We start from the raw sequence: 14,657 nt of genomic DNA on the forward strand, positions 1-14,657 counted from the left end.
GGTGTAAAGTGTGTCGCATATTTGTAGTTTTTACCTGCTTGTCGCCTACAAGCTGAAGCGCTTTAAAAACTACAAGGCGGCTGTCAGTTGGTGTCCGCCTCCGTAAAGCTTCCCGCGCTCTGAGTGGAAAAGGAAGCAGTGAGGCACAGGCAGAATCAGTCATACTTTCCTAACGGTAAATACTTTTTTTTGCTACGTACATACGATATTTCATTCGTTGAATAATTATAAGCTTATTGCGGAATAAAAACTGTTGTAATCCTCATAAAATGCATTAAATTTAGGCACTTTAAACTAGTGTAACCTTGAATTTTGACATCGGAGCTTAAGAGCTGCGCTGTTCTGATGTTTGCAGTATGGTTAAGCATTTGGACACTGCTAAGCTAGCTAAACATTGGCTTATTACGTCTCCACAACCTAGTAATTACAGATATGGCAACTTTAAACGCATATTTGAATGCGAAAATGATATTAGGCTTTATGTGAGTTTCCTCCGAACCCTAAATGACACCGTGTCTGCTTGTAGTTGCTGGTATTTTATGACCATATGAGTGAATGAAGCGAGAAAGAGAGGGTGCAAAAATCAGAAAAGACGCAGCACAAAGCTGCCATTTTGACACCTGTCCTCCCTCTCTTACACAGTGTCACATTCCAGGACAGTGTTTTCTTTTTCTGTTACACTACCGCTACAACTTGTGTCCCAGATGCCTCGCATTGAGAATGACATCAAGCTGGACTTCAAGGATGTACTCCTCCGGCCGAAGCGGAGCACACTAAAGTCCCGGAGCGAGGTGGGTTATCCAGCTGTGGATTTTTTCCACGTGAGGATCGACTGACCCAATTTCCATTTTCTCAAGCCTTTACTTTTCACTGGGACATCATGGATATGTGGTTGTTTTACCAGCTGCTGAGAGAATGAAGCACTGAAATCATGAACCGGCATCTGTAAAAATGAAATCATGCAGATAATTCCAAACTGCTAAAATACACATTTTACCAGTTAGTGGAATAAATCAGCATAAAGTACACTAAGGTCTTGCTGTCCTTGTCTACTTCAGGTGGACCTGATGAGGAGCTTCACGTTCAGGAACTCCAAGGGCAGCTACAGAGGGATCCCCATCATCGCTGCTAACATGGACACTGTGGGGACCTTTGAGATGGCCCTGGCTTTGCATCAGGTATGCTATGCATCATATGGGGTGTGTAGACATTTTTAATGTTTCATATTAGGGCTGTAACTATCAGTTATTGTAATTATTAATTATTCTGTAGTATTTTCTCGATTAATTGTTGTTCATTGTGTCCCAAAGCCTCAAATATCTTGTATTTTTCCACAACCCGAAGCTATCCAGTTTCCTGCCTTAGTGGAGTAAAGCAACACCATTTTATTTGCCCTAGTACAAATATTGTTTCTGTGTCACTCGTAGAAAGGACAGATAGTAGTCAAGCAAACCCGGTAATTGAACCTAAGCTGTCAACACTAATGCCTAATAATCCCTGTATTACATAGCAGTCTAATAAATGAGATCAGGCCCTACTTCTGTTACTGTCTTCACTAAAGACCAGATTAAAAATTACAGGCAACCAATCTTTTCTGATAATATTTTCCAGATACCAGAAATTAAATTTAGTTGGTTTCTTTGTGGCATCTTTACTTCTATGTGTGTAATCATAATACATAACACAAACTGCTGTCTGTTAATTCACAATCCTGATGTCCTTTTTTAGGCAGGAAAAGGTGACAAGCACCTTCAATACTGAAAAAAAACACAAACGTAATTTTCTTTTTGTTGCTTTCACAAAAGATGCTCCATTTAATGTCACTGTACCATCTTCAGTCAAACATCTGAACCAGAATTTTACTACTACCTATTCTCCTACATGAAGATTTGAAGCTCCTTATTAATGTGTTGTTCTTTGTTTCTTCCACCAGTTCACTCTCTTCACTGCGATCCACAAACACTACTCAGTGGATGACTGGCAGGAGTTTGCAACAAAGCATCCTGAATGCCTGGAGGTGCCTAAGCAGTTCATTATCACGTAATCTGTTATTTAGAAGACCTTGTAAATTGTGGAATTTAGTATGAGACAGCTCTGTCCCTTCTCTGTTTCTTTCTCAGAGTGTAGCAGTCAGCACAGGGACTGGCGAGGGTGACTTTGACAAGATTTCAGCCGTTGTGGCGGCAGTGCCAAAGCTGAAGTACATCTGTGTGGACGTGGCAAACGGCTACTCTGAACATTTTGTCCATTTTGTCAAAGACGTCAGGCAAAAGTTCCCGTCACACACTATAATGGTCAGTAGATATCTGTTAATGCCTTTAAACTACAGTGTGTGGAACTGGACAACTGGGATGAGGAATTAATAAATTGTGTGTTTTTCTCAGGCAGGAAACGTGGTGACAGGAGAGATGGTGGAGGAGCTGATCCTCGCTGGTGCTGACATCATCAAAGTAGGCATCGGACCAGGTGATCACAGCGTCACACACTGTTGCTCCTTACAGTCACATAATATTAGCTTTAGCTTTGGGTTGGCCATGATGTTGCAACAGAAAAAGCCATCATGAGTTGACAGATTTATCCGATACATTTGTAAATGCATCACTCGCACTTTCCTGTGTCTCCACTGGTAGGCATTCATGTTTGCTACAGACAACAAACTGCTGTTTCCTGTTTGACTGCAGACTAGTCATCTCTTGACTGTTTCTCTTCCTCTGCAGGTTCTGTCTGTACCACCCGCAAGAAGACAGGGGTTGGTTACCCTCAGCTCAGTGCTGTGATTGAGTGTGCAGATGCAGCCCACGGCCTGGGTGGCCACATCATCTCTGTGAGTGACTTTGTGTTTTAGTAATCCAAGCATGAAATTAGAATTTCTGCACAGTCACTGTCTAGAAGTGCTGCTGAGGGATTTTTAAGAACAAGTAATCTTAAAGTACCTTTTGAAACATAGGTTTTTATCAGTTTTTTTCTAGTTAAATGAAAAGATTGATAACACTCAGGTATATAGACTTTATCCTGTAGGGGGTCACAGGGGTTTGGAGCTGACATTGTCTATTGCAGATCTACCACAAATGAGCACTGAATATTCATATTGACTAGACAAAGCGTTACCAATCCTCTCATCTAACTCAACTGAATAATCTGATAAGCTGAACTATACCTTTCAAATGAGGCTTATTATACACATTACTGGTCATTTATTTGTGTTTAATTTATTTGGCTATCTCACGCCTGTTAGCGTCTTTATTCTACTTGTATGGTACTTCTTGGTTTTCATGGAAATTTGTTTGAGTTGTAACCCTGAGAATGTGCAACTTTTTCTTTTGCTCCTGGCTAAACAGTAACACTCATAACATGTTGTTTTGTTCTGTCTTTTCCCCTCTCTTCTCCGTCACAGGATGGGGGATGTACATGTCCAGGAGATGTCTCAAAGGCTTTTGGTAAGTCTGTGCGCTTGAAAACCAACTATTTTAAAAACGACTTCTGTTAAAACAGGCTTGTCAGTGTTTGTTGGGCTGTTTATGTGTGACTCTCAGGTGCTGGTGCAGACTTTGTAATGCTGGGTGGTATGCTGGCTGGCCACTCAGAGAGTGCAGGTGAGATCATTGAGAAAAACGGCAAGAAATACAAGCTGTTTTATGGCATGAGCTCCGACACCGCGATGAAGAAACATGCAGGAGGAGTGGCTGAGTACAGGTCAGTGCCGGTTATTGTGGCATACAAGAGAAAAAATACCTGTTTTGTGGTCAGTGTTTCACATTTTTCCTCTGAGAGCAATTCTTTCATTGTGTGTTTTTTGCTTCAGAGCGTCAGAAGGGAAGACAGTGGAAGTTCCTTACAAAGGTCCCGTGGATGTGACAGTGCGAGACATCCTGGGAGGGGTCCGCTCCACCTGCACTTATGTTGGGGCCGCTAAGCTGAAGGAACTGAGCCGCAGAACGACCTTCATCCGGGTCACCCAGCAGCTCAACACCGTCTTTGGAAACGACAGCTGAGCGTCCAGCTCAAGCTTCAGATGGAAACAAGTTTGCAACACTGCCTGTCTGACTCCAAGATGCTTTTTGTGCATTGGTCATGTGTAAACACAAGAGAACAGACACGTATAGTAATACTTAAATACTGTCCTTTTAATCCCTATTAATGGTTGGGTTTTTTTGGTGCAAGTTTAATTTGTGTGACTTGAAATTTCATGCAGTTTTATTATTTTATGTTGGACTTTCTTCACGTTAACGGAAATATTTTTAGCACATAAACTCTGAGTCGCATTAGACTGAATGTTTTAGTCTTTTTTCACGAAGCCACCAGCTGTTACAGTGGCCAGTGTGTCTCTAAACAGCAGCATGTAAGCTAGAGCACTAACTCTCGAGCTCTTATCACTCCAATGCAAAATTCTTAGCTGTTCTTCTTACATCCATGCAAATATGTGGCTGTTTGGAAACAGCATCTGCAACACATCTCAGTGCTCTGTGCCGAGATCATACTCCAAGCCTTTGTCACCAACATAGAAAATTATTGCAAATGTCTTAAATTGTTTATAAAGCCTATATATGTGCATATATATGCAACTGCTGTAGCTAATTAGATATTTTTTCCTCAAAAGATCAATCATTCCATTACGCTTGTTTTGCACTTTAATGATTTTTAATTGGACAGTCTAACATTAGTCTGCCTTGCTGTCTCATAGAAAAGTTTTGAGACTTCAGTGTTATACATTAGCACACTGAGTACAAGTACAATATGGGAGTACAGACAGTATATAGTAATGAAATGCTGAATTCATAGCAGAGGTGTTACTGAATATGAGTATACTTGCACCTTTTGTATTCCGTGGCTCTAGCTGCTCTGTAACGATACCAAAGTTTGCGTTGGTTTATTTCGTACACATTCAAGGCTTCATTTATGATTCATTATAGCCGTTCAAGTCGGCAGTCATTCCTTAGGAGTTAGTTTTGGATGTTTTTCACCATCAGTTCTGCGTGTAGTTACACTTTTCACAGTTAATGTAGTTGCTTCATTTCCAGCTGTTTTTATGTGATGTGTATTGTTTCATTTTCTTATTGTCACCCATTGGTGTCGTGTGAAAAAGAGGATTGTTTTTATGTTGCCAAAACATGAAATGAAAATGCTGGGTTGTCTCTTCACATTTTAACCAGTCAATAAAAAACATTCCACATCTTACAATTTGAATAGCTTTATTAATAATTACGTCATTTACAGTGTAGATATAAAACATGAATTTTTTTTCCTTCTTGCTATTCTGACTTCATAAAACCAAAGCAAAAGATCCTGTATAATATGCGGATAATGATGCATTCACAACCAGTAGATGGAGACAAACACCTGAAACCGGCTGCCAGAAAAAAAAGTGACAGAAAAAAAATTATTGTTACAAGATTGTTTCTACATTAGAAGCAAATCCCACAACAAAATAATGAATATTATTTCAATAAAAAGACAAGCTACAATTTTAATATTGACTGTAGTGTTTGATGTGTTGTTGATATACTTAAACTTTCATCTCAGGAGTGATGCATAACAATGTATTCACTTGACAGCAACCATCAATCAGCGGCATTACTCTCATCAGAATCTGTATTGCGATGATCAGCAAAATCCCACCAATTAGAAAAGCTCACAAACCACCTCTGTAATAAATGGCCTACCAACAGCTTGTCCACAGGAACAATATGTCTGGTAGGAGCCTTGCCTTTTATTGTAGTACTCATTTCCATCCCGGTTGTAAACAGTCCCACATGAACAGCGCCACTGCTGCTGGATCACCGTTTGTTCCTTTCCCAGTTGGACAAATGGGACCAGGTCCCAGTTGTTCAGGCTCATCTGAATGGTGATTATTTCTTCCCTACGGTGCCGTCCAGTTCTGCTGAAGAAGGACAGCGTGGAGGCAACAATATTCCAAAACACCTCTACTGTCTCAGGTTGTGGTTGGTCCTCAACTCCATTCTCTCCCTGGTATGTGATTAAAGAGGAAGAAACCCTGAGTTTCTGTCCTGTTTTGGTCGTGATCATTTTCTGCAGCCCCAAACCTTCTAATGCATCAGCACAATCATCTAGCTCTGTTGTTACAGAACTCAGCTGGTTGTCTTGGCAGGACAGTCCATAGACGGGTGCATTTTTCAGGTTTTTTGCAGACTGTTTGTCACACAAGCCAATCATCCAGTCAGAATCTTTGGAAAGACTCACCACCCACCTCTGAAAGTTGGGAACTGCATGGGTGCCACAGATTAGCAGAGTGGCAGAGCAGTTCCCCAGCCAGCTGTTATAGAAAACCTTTGTCTTGTCTTTGGACAGTGACATGCTAGGACCTATAAGCTGCGGGTCAAAGATCAGGTCCGAACCAGTGCCAAAAATGTCCTGATGGTTTTCAGGGTCAACCAGAGTCAACAGGGATCCCCAGAAGTGGGACGCTTGCTCCATCATCTTTTCACCACCCTCTATTATCTCCTGCACCAGTTTGTCTCGATGGCTGCCAGGCTCCAGGCCTTTCCTCAGATCCACAGCTTTGGCCTTCTCCACATCCTGATGCACCTGAGAATACATCTGCAGGAACCTGAAGGTGTCCTTCTCCTTCTGTGCTGCTTGTATGCTGATCCTGCTGGTTTTAACTGACACCATGCGAGCCGACACTGAACTCTGGATACTGCTCAGAGAAATGTCACGCAGGTGAGTCACAGCCTCAATCAGACGCACACTACAGCCGCCCAGCTTCTCTCTTTCATTCTTCTCCCACTTTTCCAGACTCACGTTCTCATCGTCTGCTTTCACCTCTAAGGCCTGTTGCTCTGCTGTCAGCTTTTCCAGCAGCTCTTTGTGGGCCGTGGAGAAGGTCTTCATGTTGTGCAGGCGGTGCTGGTCTTCAATGGCACAGGAAACACACACACAGGTCATGTCATCCAAGCAGTAGTACTCCAGGAGTTTGCCATGCTGAGGGCATTTAGTGGTTCCACATAAAGCCATGGGCTCCGTCAGAGGATGAGTCTGAAGCAACACCGGGGTGGTCAGGTGGACCTGGAGGTGCTGGCTGCACATGGAGATCTCACATTTCATGCAGGTCTTGCGTGCTGGTTTCCTGTCCTCCTCTGTGCACATGTCACAGAGAATCATTTGTGGATCCTTTTGGATGTTGTCAGACATGTTTTCAGAAGCAAGAAGTCCTGACGATGTTTTGGAATAATATTCAGTGTTGAATAAATTCCTTGGAATCCTTGTTGCTCTTTGGTTGACTCTGTATTGGAAGAAAACTGAACATAAAATCCGATTTCCTAAATGAGTGGATTGTTTTCTCCCTCCTACTCTCTAGTCTGCCACGGCAGCACTCAACAGTTTCGATTTCCTGAGAAGCATTCCCACATTGCACTCACTGCTGCTGCATCAAACACTGAGAGGGAGGAGTTACACAGCTTTGACTGCAGTCATTTTGTTCAGTATCCTGTTAGGTTTCATTTCTCACAAGACAAATAACCAACGCCCATGGGAGTGCGAATTTTTCTGACTTGCCATTAAATATTTGTGTATGGCTTTGGGTGTATAAGATACTCTCTTGTTGCAATAAAAAGAAGGAAAACTTTAAAATTTAGATCGAAGTCATCCTTTGAATATTCAGCAAAAACACTCATATTAATTTACAGTTTCTTGATTTATATTTAGACTTTTGAACTGTCAGATTTGCTCAACTTGTCTTGAAGAAATCTTCTTTAAAATTGCTCTGCGCATGTTGTCATTCCAGAGGCCGTTGCACTGACAGCACCACATATTTGCTGTACCTCAAATTAACATATTCGTTAAGATAAAGAAATAAAACATCAGATTTGGTGGTGACTGATAGGACCTGAAAATTATGTATGATTAACAGACAGAAATGTGGTGATGTGGGTTGCAGACAACAACATAACTGTTAGTTACACAAGTTCACAAAGCACCAATGTGGTCGGTGGGGAACCAATTAACCTTCCACAAGAACATTTTGCTTGAGAAGACTTTTGATAAAAGCTTCCTGCATACTGGTATCCATCACTTGTCTCGATGTAAACTGCCCCACAAGAGCATATCCACTGCTTCTGGCTTTGTTGTACACCAAAAATAGATGTGGTTGACGAAAATCCACTTGTGAATGACGATGACACATCAGAGCTATTCTGTGATTTATCCTCTTCAAAGCAAACAAAAGGAGCAAGGTCCCAGTTAATGGAGTCGAGCGTTAGTGTGAGTAGCTTTACTCTGTGGTGCTGACCGATCCTGCTGAAGAATGACAGTGACTGACCGATGTTCCATTCCACTTCCACTTTTTGGGGTCGGGTCATTCCTTTTGCCATATGTTCATCTGGAATGTTGATCTCCTGAAGGGAAACCACTTGCTTTTTTTCTTCAGCGGGACTTTTACTTTTCTGGTTCCTGGAGATCTTTAAAGCACACCTTGTATCTGTTGTGAGCGAAAAGAGCTGCATACCTTTGCAGCGCAGTCCGTATACATCTCCATCCTTCATCTCCTTTGCATAATTTTTGTCACAGAAACCAATGGTCCAGTCACAGTCTTCGGAAAGGACGATCACCCATTTATTAAAGTTAGGACAACCATACGTAGCCTGAAGTCGAAGCATGTGCGTAGAGCGTTTCCCCATCCAGTTGTTATAGAAAACCTTTTTCTTGTCTTGAGACAGCGACATGCCAGGGCCCAAAGTCTGTGGGTCGAAGGTCAGGAGGAAATGAGTAGCACTGGACTCTTGGTGGTTTTCAGGGTCAACCAGAGTCAACAGGGATCCCCAGAAGTGGGACGCTTGCTCCATCATCTTTTCACCACCCTCTCTTATCTCCTGCACCAGTTTGTCTCGATGGCTGCCAGGCTCCAGGCCTTTCCTCAGATCCACAGCTTTGGCCTTCTCCACATCCTGATGCACCTGAGAATACATCTGCAGGAACCTGAAGGTGTCCTTCTCCTTCTGTGCTGCTTGTATGCTGATCCTGCTGGTTTTAATTGACACCATGCGAGCCGACACTGAACTCTGGATACTGCTCAGAGAAATGTCACGCAGGTGAGTCACAGCCTCAATCAGACGCACACTACAGCCGCCCAGCTTCTCTCTTTCATTCTTCTCCCACTTTTCCAGACTCACGTTCTCATCGTCTGCTTTCACCTCTAAGGCCTGCTGATCTGCCCTCAGCTTTTCCAGCAGCTCTTTGTGGGCCATGGAGAAGGTCTTCATGTTGTGCAGGCGGTGCTGGTCTTCAATGGCACAGGAAACACACACACACTGGACTACACACACTCTGGGCTCCGTCAGAGGATGAGTCTGAAGCAACACCGGGGTGGTCAGGTGGACCTGGAGGTGCTGGTTGCACATGGAGATCTCACATTTCAAGCAGGTCTTCCGCGCTGGTTTCCTGTCCTCCTCTGTGCACATGTCACAGAGAATCATTTATGGATCCCTTTGGATGTTGTCAGACATGTTTTCAGAAGCAAGAAGGTCCTGGAAGAAGCTGTCGTTGTGTTCTGTCAATAATAAAATAGTCTCGAATTAGTTCGCCCGTCTCTGGTTCCTCAGCGTCTGCAATGAGAACTCAAGCTGGACTCATCAGCAGTTGTATTTACTGGGAAATAAACTGCCCACAGGGTAGGCTGTAAAGTTTTATAACACTACAGTAGTGTTTCATGTTTGCCTTGTGCTCATAAAAAAGCATTAATTTATCTATCCAGTCAAAACCAACTGTCAATAATCTACTACTGATAAATTCAACACCCAGTTTCCAGTTCCCAAAAAGTGCACCAACATAAAACTGATGCAGCCAAACAACTGATTTACTTTTGTTAAACTATTGCCATTTTTAAGGCTGAGTTAATGGAATGGCATTTGATAATTCAAACTGTATCTATATTTATATACACAACATTTGGAGTCAATAAAAATATTACTCTTCCTAATAGTTTACTGGCCTTATTGTTCATTAGCTCATTTACAGCATAAATATGAAACAAAACATGTGCATTACTGTAAGAGTAGGGGCGTATTCATTACCAGTAGATGGGGAAAAAACCCTAAAACGGCAGGCAAAAAGGTAGAAATGGTTTAAGTCATTTTTTGACCAAAAAAAAATCTCCTCATGATGTTGGGCACCTCTGCTAAATTCACCTACATTCTCAGCTGAACAGATCATGTGATTTTACAGCTGTAGTACAATGGCCTCGGTCAAGGTTCAGTGTGGTCAGACACTTTTTATTGTTTTATTGCAAGTTGTAGTTAAATAAGTTATCATTAGGCTAAATTTGTACTTAATTTTCTGTCTTTTTTCATTTTTATTTTGTTTATTCAGTCTGATCATTATTAGCTATTTATTTGGTGTACTTTATGGGAGTTTAAGGGTGATATTTGTCCCCTCATCAGCACCTGAATCTCTTCTCCAGGACCATTTAAAGGACAATATTATAAACGGTTTTAATGATATACACTTCAGCTGGTAGCTAAATGTTGGAAACTCTGCTGTAACTCAGTGGTTCTCAAACACCTATCACCAGACACAGCTTTACATATGATTATAGCTGTAAAGCATCATGAATAAAACTCATTCAAAGGTATACAGGTTGAGATTAGCTGATCAGGCTGACTAGAACTCAGTGTGATGTTAATGTATCGAAATGTGCCACTCTGGATATTCATTTTACTCTGAAATAACTTTGAAATGGTGCATTTATCAGGTTAAAATCTGTCAAGATCCTAACAACACGTCTGACTTAAAAAGAACCAGCTTCTGTATTAGAACCACACAAAAAACAATCACTATTTTATGAAAAGACATTAAAATTACATTGTATTGCCTTTAGTGTATGTTCTCTGCTGGTCTCTCTTTATTTCCAGTATAGTCCGGCTAAGCTGGCCAGCTGACTTAACCAGCAAAACCCACCCGGGAAACTGGTCAAACTGGTAAAATGGGCAGCTAGTTGGACTCACCAGATTGGACTGATCAGAAAAAGCCAGTCAAGGCTCACAGTCTCTTACTCTCATGTAGAGTTGAATTTCTAATGTAAATAATTTACATGGACAATAACACTGCCTGTGATCTATTCACCTGATAATTTGAAAAATCATCTTTCATCATGGGCTGCACAGTGGCGTAGTGGTTAGCACTTTCGCCTTGCAGCGAGAAGATCCCTGGTTCGCGTCCCGGCTTTCCCGGGATCTTTCTGCATGGAGTTTGCATGTTCTCCCTGTGCATGCGTGGGTTTTCTCCGGGTACTCCGGCTTCCTCCCACAGTCCAAAAATATGCTGAGGTTAATTGATTACTCTAAATTGCCCGTAGGTGTGAATGTGTGAGTGCTTGTTTGTCCATATATATAGCCCTGCGACAGACTGGCGACCTGTCTAGGGTGTCCCCTGCCTTCACCTGAGTCAGCTGGGATAGACTCCAGCCCCCCCCCCGCGACCCTAGTGAGGATTAAGCGGTGTATAGATAATGGATGGATGGATCTTTCATCATCTCAAAATTATAAAATAATGATTGCTACTACTGCTTACTACTAATTTAAAAAGATATTCCAAAAACCTGAGTAAAACTGAAAATGTAGCAGTACTCCAGTTAAATGCTAGAGACCAGTAGGCTAAAAGTGAAAATAGTAAAATTCAGACAGGACAGTGTATTCATCTGACAGTAATCAGTGACACACGACTTCAAATCTGTTCAGAATATCAGCAGAAAAAAATCCATCATACTTACAGAGATTTTTGCACAGGTAGGAACCCCAGGCCATTCATTAATTAAGCTTAGGGATAATTTCCGTGTCTTCTTGACATTGCAAGTAAAAATATTAAAACTTAAAGATGACGCTTTTCCAAGTTTACAGTAGTAGCAGCTAGCTGCTTAGCATGCTAACATGACCTGCGCTGTTTTGGTCGCAAGCTAGCTAAACTTACATCGAAGGCTAACTGTGGTTTTCTCATAAACTGACAAAGATATAAGCGGTTCAGTCGATCACCAGCCATTCATAACGACGGTGTATGTTAACGTATACTCAATTAGATATGTTAAGGCCATTAAACAAGTCGCAAGTAGTGATATAAGCTAACGTCGACGTTTAGCTAGCTAAAGTTAGCAAGTGCGCCAGTCCTAATTGTGCCACAGACGAAGCTTGTTAAACACTGTTGCAGTTCATTTTGCGTTATGTTCTCAGTGGCTTAAATTAAAGCTACATTAGAACGGGTTTATGCTGGAAATCTTCTTTACACGTGCAGTATATCAATACAAAATGGCACAATTCAATGGTTTTACTTTTGAATTTGTGTTTTTAGTTTGTACATCTGAAGGAAAAATATCTATTTGCTGTGTGACAGCTTCTGTTTTAGTAGTTTGTTATACTGAACAAAAACAATAATGCAGCATGGAATATTTTATTCAATTCTGTAAGCATTTGTTGTTCCAACTCATGGCATCTCTACAATGGAAGGGACACCATTAAACAACCAAGTATGTTGGAATTGATACTGGGCAGATCAAGAGTGGGGTCATAGACCAGAAATCGTAAGACCTAATGAGGTTGTCAGTGCTGGCTTGAATAAGTAGTAAGTAGTATAAAACTAACCAAATTAGATGCATATGTCTCCTTTAGGCAAATGCAGAGATTTAATTCCCTAGCAAATCAAGCATTTCACAAGATCGGTTCCAGAATAGTCCTCATCACTACAACATAGTCCACCATCACCAAAATCTGTTAATGGGTGACAAATATATCATGTATCTTATCCCTGTATATGCTGGAACAATGCTAACTAGCAGCTTGGGTTCATTCACAAACTACTCAAGAACATCATGAGAATGTTTCACACAACCAACCCTTTCTGTTTGTTTGGTTTTTGCAGGAGTCACTACCACAGAAGAGAAAGATGACAGAGATCGCTGACAGAGGGCCCCACATCCCCGTACAAAAGACACTTGACACCAGTGCAGAGACTTTAACTATCTCAGATAGTAACACTGCTTCCCAGGCTTTCAGCATGAACCAGATGAGTGCAGTGTGTCTCCCCCTGCTGTCTGAAAGTAAGAAGATTATATGGGTGAAGTCGGACGAGATTGACCTACAGATGAAAGGTACAGCAGAGCTGAACAAGGCCTTCGGCAGGTTCCCATACCTGTCACACAGACAGATGGCTGCACTGGCACAGCGCTGCTCCCTGCACCCAGACCAGGTGAAAGTGTGGTTCATGGCACGACGACTTCAGTATGGCATCAGCTGGGACTATAGCGATATCCATGATGTCTGGAGGAAGTTCAAGTCACCCCAGACAAATGCTCAGGGAAAGAAAGAACTACTAAACATAGTGAAGGAAAATGTAAAGGAGGACAGTGGAAAGATGAAGAGAAAGGTAAAGGTGTCTGAAGGGAGGAAGGCAGAAGAGGCCAAGCAAGAACAGAGTGCAAAGGGAGGAGGAATGAGAGAAGAAACTGTGAGGGCGGATGAGCTGTTGCCAGAGCAACCAGTGAGAAAACAAAAAGACAGAAAAGTAGAAGAAGACAAAAGCAACAAGCTGAAAAAGCGGAAAAGGATCTCAGTTACGGACAAGTCGGGAAAAAAGAAAATCAAGCAAGACAGTGAGGGTATGGTGGAGGGGGCTGGAAAAATGGAAGCAAAGAGAGATGAAGTTAAGAGTGAGGGGCAAAAATGCACTGAGTCTGAGGCAACATTTTACGGCAGAAACAAAAAGAAGGCGAGAGTAAACAAGAGATTAATGTCCATTCAAGAGTCTCCTGCATGCAAGAGCTTTGCAGAGCCTGAAAGGCCATTGGATCCTCTGCTCGTACACCAGCCCCAAACCCAAACTTTTGATGCCTCCCCACCAAGTGGCAACCAGACTGCTCTGCTGAAAGGAGATGACATTCCATCCTCAACCCCAAATATTCATAAGACCCCTATGAACACCGGCTTGGAGGGGAAAACAGAAATAGCAGCTTGGCAGGAGCGAGAATTGTATGCAGAGGCCACAAACCACAATGTTTTTGACAATGACGTCGACACACTGAAGGAGCTTTTGGAAGGGGACAGTTTTGTTGCTACAGACGGTCCGTCCAACTTTCCCCAACAGCAGCGTTCTCTTGACACACGCAAGCCTCCCCCCCAGACCCGCTGCAACGCAAAGACTCAGCCTCAGCTGGCCATGATGAGGACGGCTTTCTCACACTGCCAGTATCCAGACCGTGAGCAGTACGACAGACTGGCAGAGCTGGTCGGCATCCCCCGCTGCACGTTGGTGCAGTGGTTCAGCGACATGCGCTATTACCTGAAGAAAGGAAGGCCTCGCTGGATGAATCAGGAGAAGTACGACCGAGCGCTGGCCAACATCAAGTATCGGCAATGCATCAACGCGCTGGCAAGGACAGAGCCAATTGAGGGCGCTGTGAAGATGATGGTTGAGAGCAGTGAAGGCTGTGATACAGAGAATGAGGCTGCAGAATAGAAATAACACACGAGGCAAAATCATTTCTCCACACTAAGAATTTTCTTTTTTTTACAGAGTTGTTTGATAAAAAGTTGACAAGTTAGACAGAGTACTTTTGAATTTGCATGTTTTTCAAATGGGTTTTCCTGTTCTACCATTACTCCTATTAGTTTGTTTCCACTTAAATGCAGAATTTTCAAATGACACTCGTTCATTTCCATATC

The 14,657-nt window shown here is 42.3% G+C and overlaps 3 protein-coding genes and 1 pseudogene across 4 annotated transcripts; 2 read left to right on the forward strand and 2 right to left on the reverse strand.

Annotated features, from left to right (window-relative positions):
* Positions 1–21: 21 nt before the first annotated feature.
* Positions 22–5,178, forward strand: gmpr2 (guanosine monophosphate reductase 2). 2 transcript variants are annotated; one of them, XM_023268657.3, is made up of 10 exons: positions 22–175; positions 643–791; positions 1,059–1,178; positions 1,934–2,017; positions 2,121–2,294; positions 2,385–2,466; positions 2,718–2,824; positions 3,395–3,437; positions 3,534–3,693; positions 3,803–5,178. In XM_023268657.3, the coding sequence occupies exons 2-10, from the start codon at positions 705–707 to the stop codon at positions 3,990–3,992; spliced, it is 1,047 nt and encodes a 348-aa protein (XP_023124425.1). In that variant the 5' UTR covers positions 22–175; positions 643–704; the 3' UTR covers positions 3,993–5,178. The 2 variants fall into 2 exon arrangements, with proteins under 2 accessions (XP_023124425.1, XP_023124426.1); XM_023268658.3 differs by having other exon boundaries at positions 114–175; positions 705–791.
* Positions 5,173–7,165, reverse strand: LOC111567497 (tripartite motif-containing protein 16-like). Its single transcript, XM_035947447.2, has one exon. The coding sequence runs from the start codon at positions 7,147–7,149 to the stop codon at positions 5,620–5,622; it is 1,530 nt and encodes a 509-aa protein (XP_035803340.1). The 5' UTR covers positions 7,150–7,165; the 3' UTR covers positions 5,173–5,619.
* Positions 7,166–7,913: 748 nt separating this feature from the next.
* Positions 7,914–9,458, reverse strand: LOC118470171 (tripartite motif-containing protein 16-like; annotated as a pseudogene).
* Positions 9,459–11,114: 1,656 nt separating this feature from the next.
* Positions 11,115–14,524, forward strand: homezb (homeobox and leucine zipper encoding b). Its single transcript, XM_023268661.3, has 2 exons — positions 11,115–11,735; positions 12,859–14,524. The coding sequence occupies exon 2, from the start codon at positions 12,883–12,885 to the stop codon at positions 14,449–14,451; it is 1,569 nt and encodes a 522-aa protein (XP_023124429.1). The 5' UTR covers positions 11,115–11,735; positions 12,859–12,882; the 3' UTR covers positions 14,452–14,524.
* The last annotated feature ends 133 nt before the right edge of the window (positions 14,525–14,657 follow it).

This window comes from Amphiprion ocellaris, chromosome 23, assembly GCF_022539595.1.
Source record: "Amphiprion ocellaris isolate individual 3 ecotype Okinawa chromosome 23, ASM2253959v1, whole genome shotgun sequence".
NCBI classification, from domain to species: Eukaryota; Metazoa; Chordata; class Actinopteri; family Pomacentridae; genus Amphiprion; species Amphiprion ocellaris.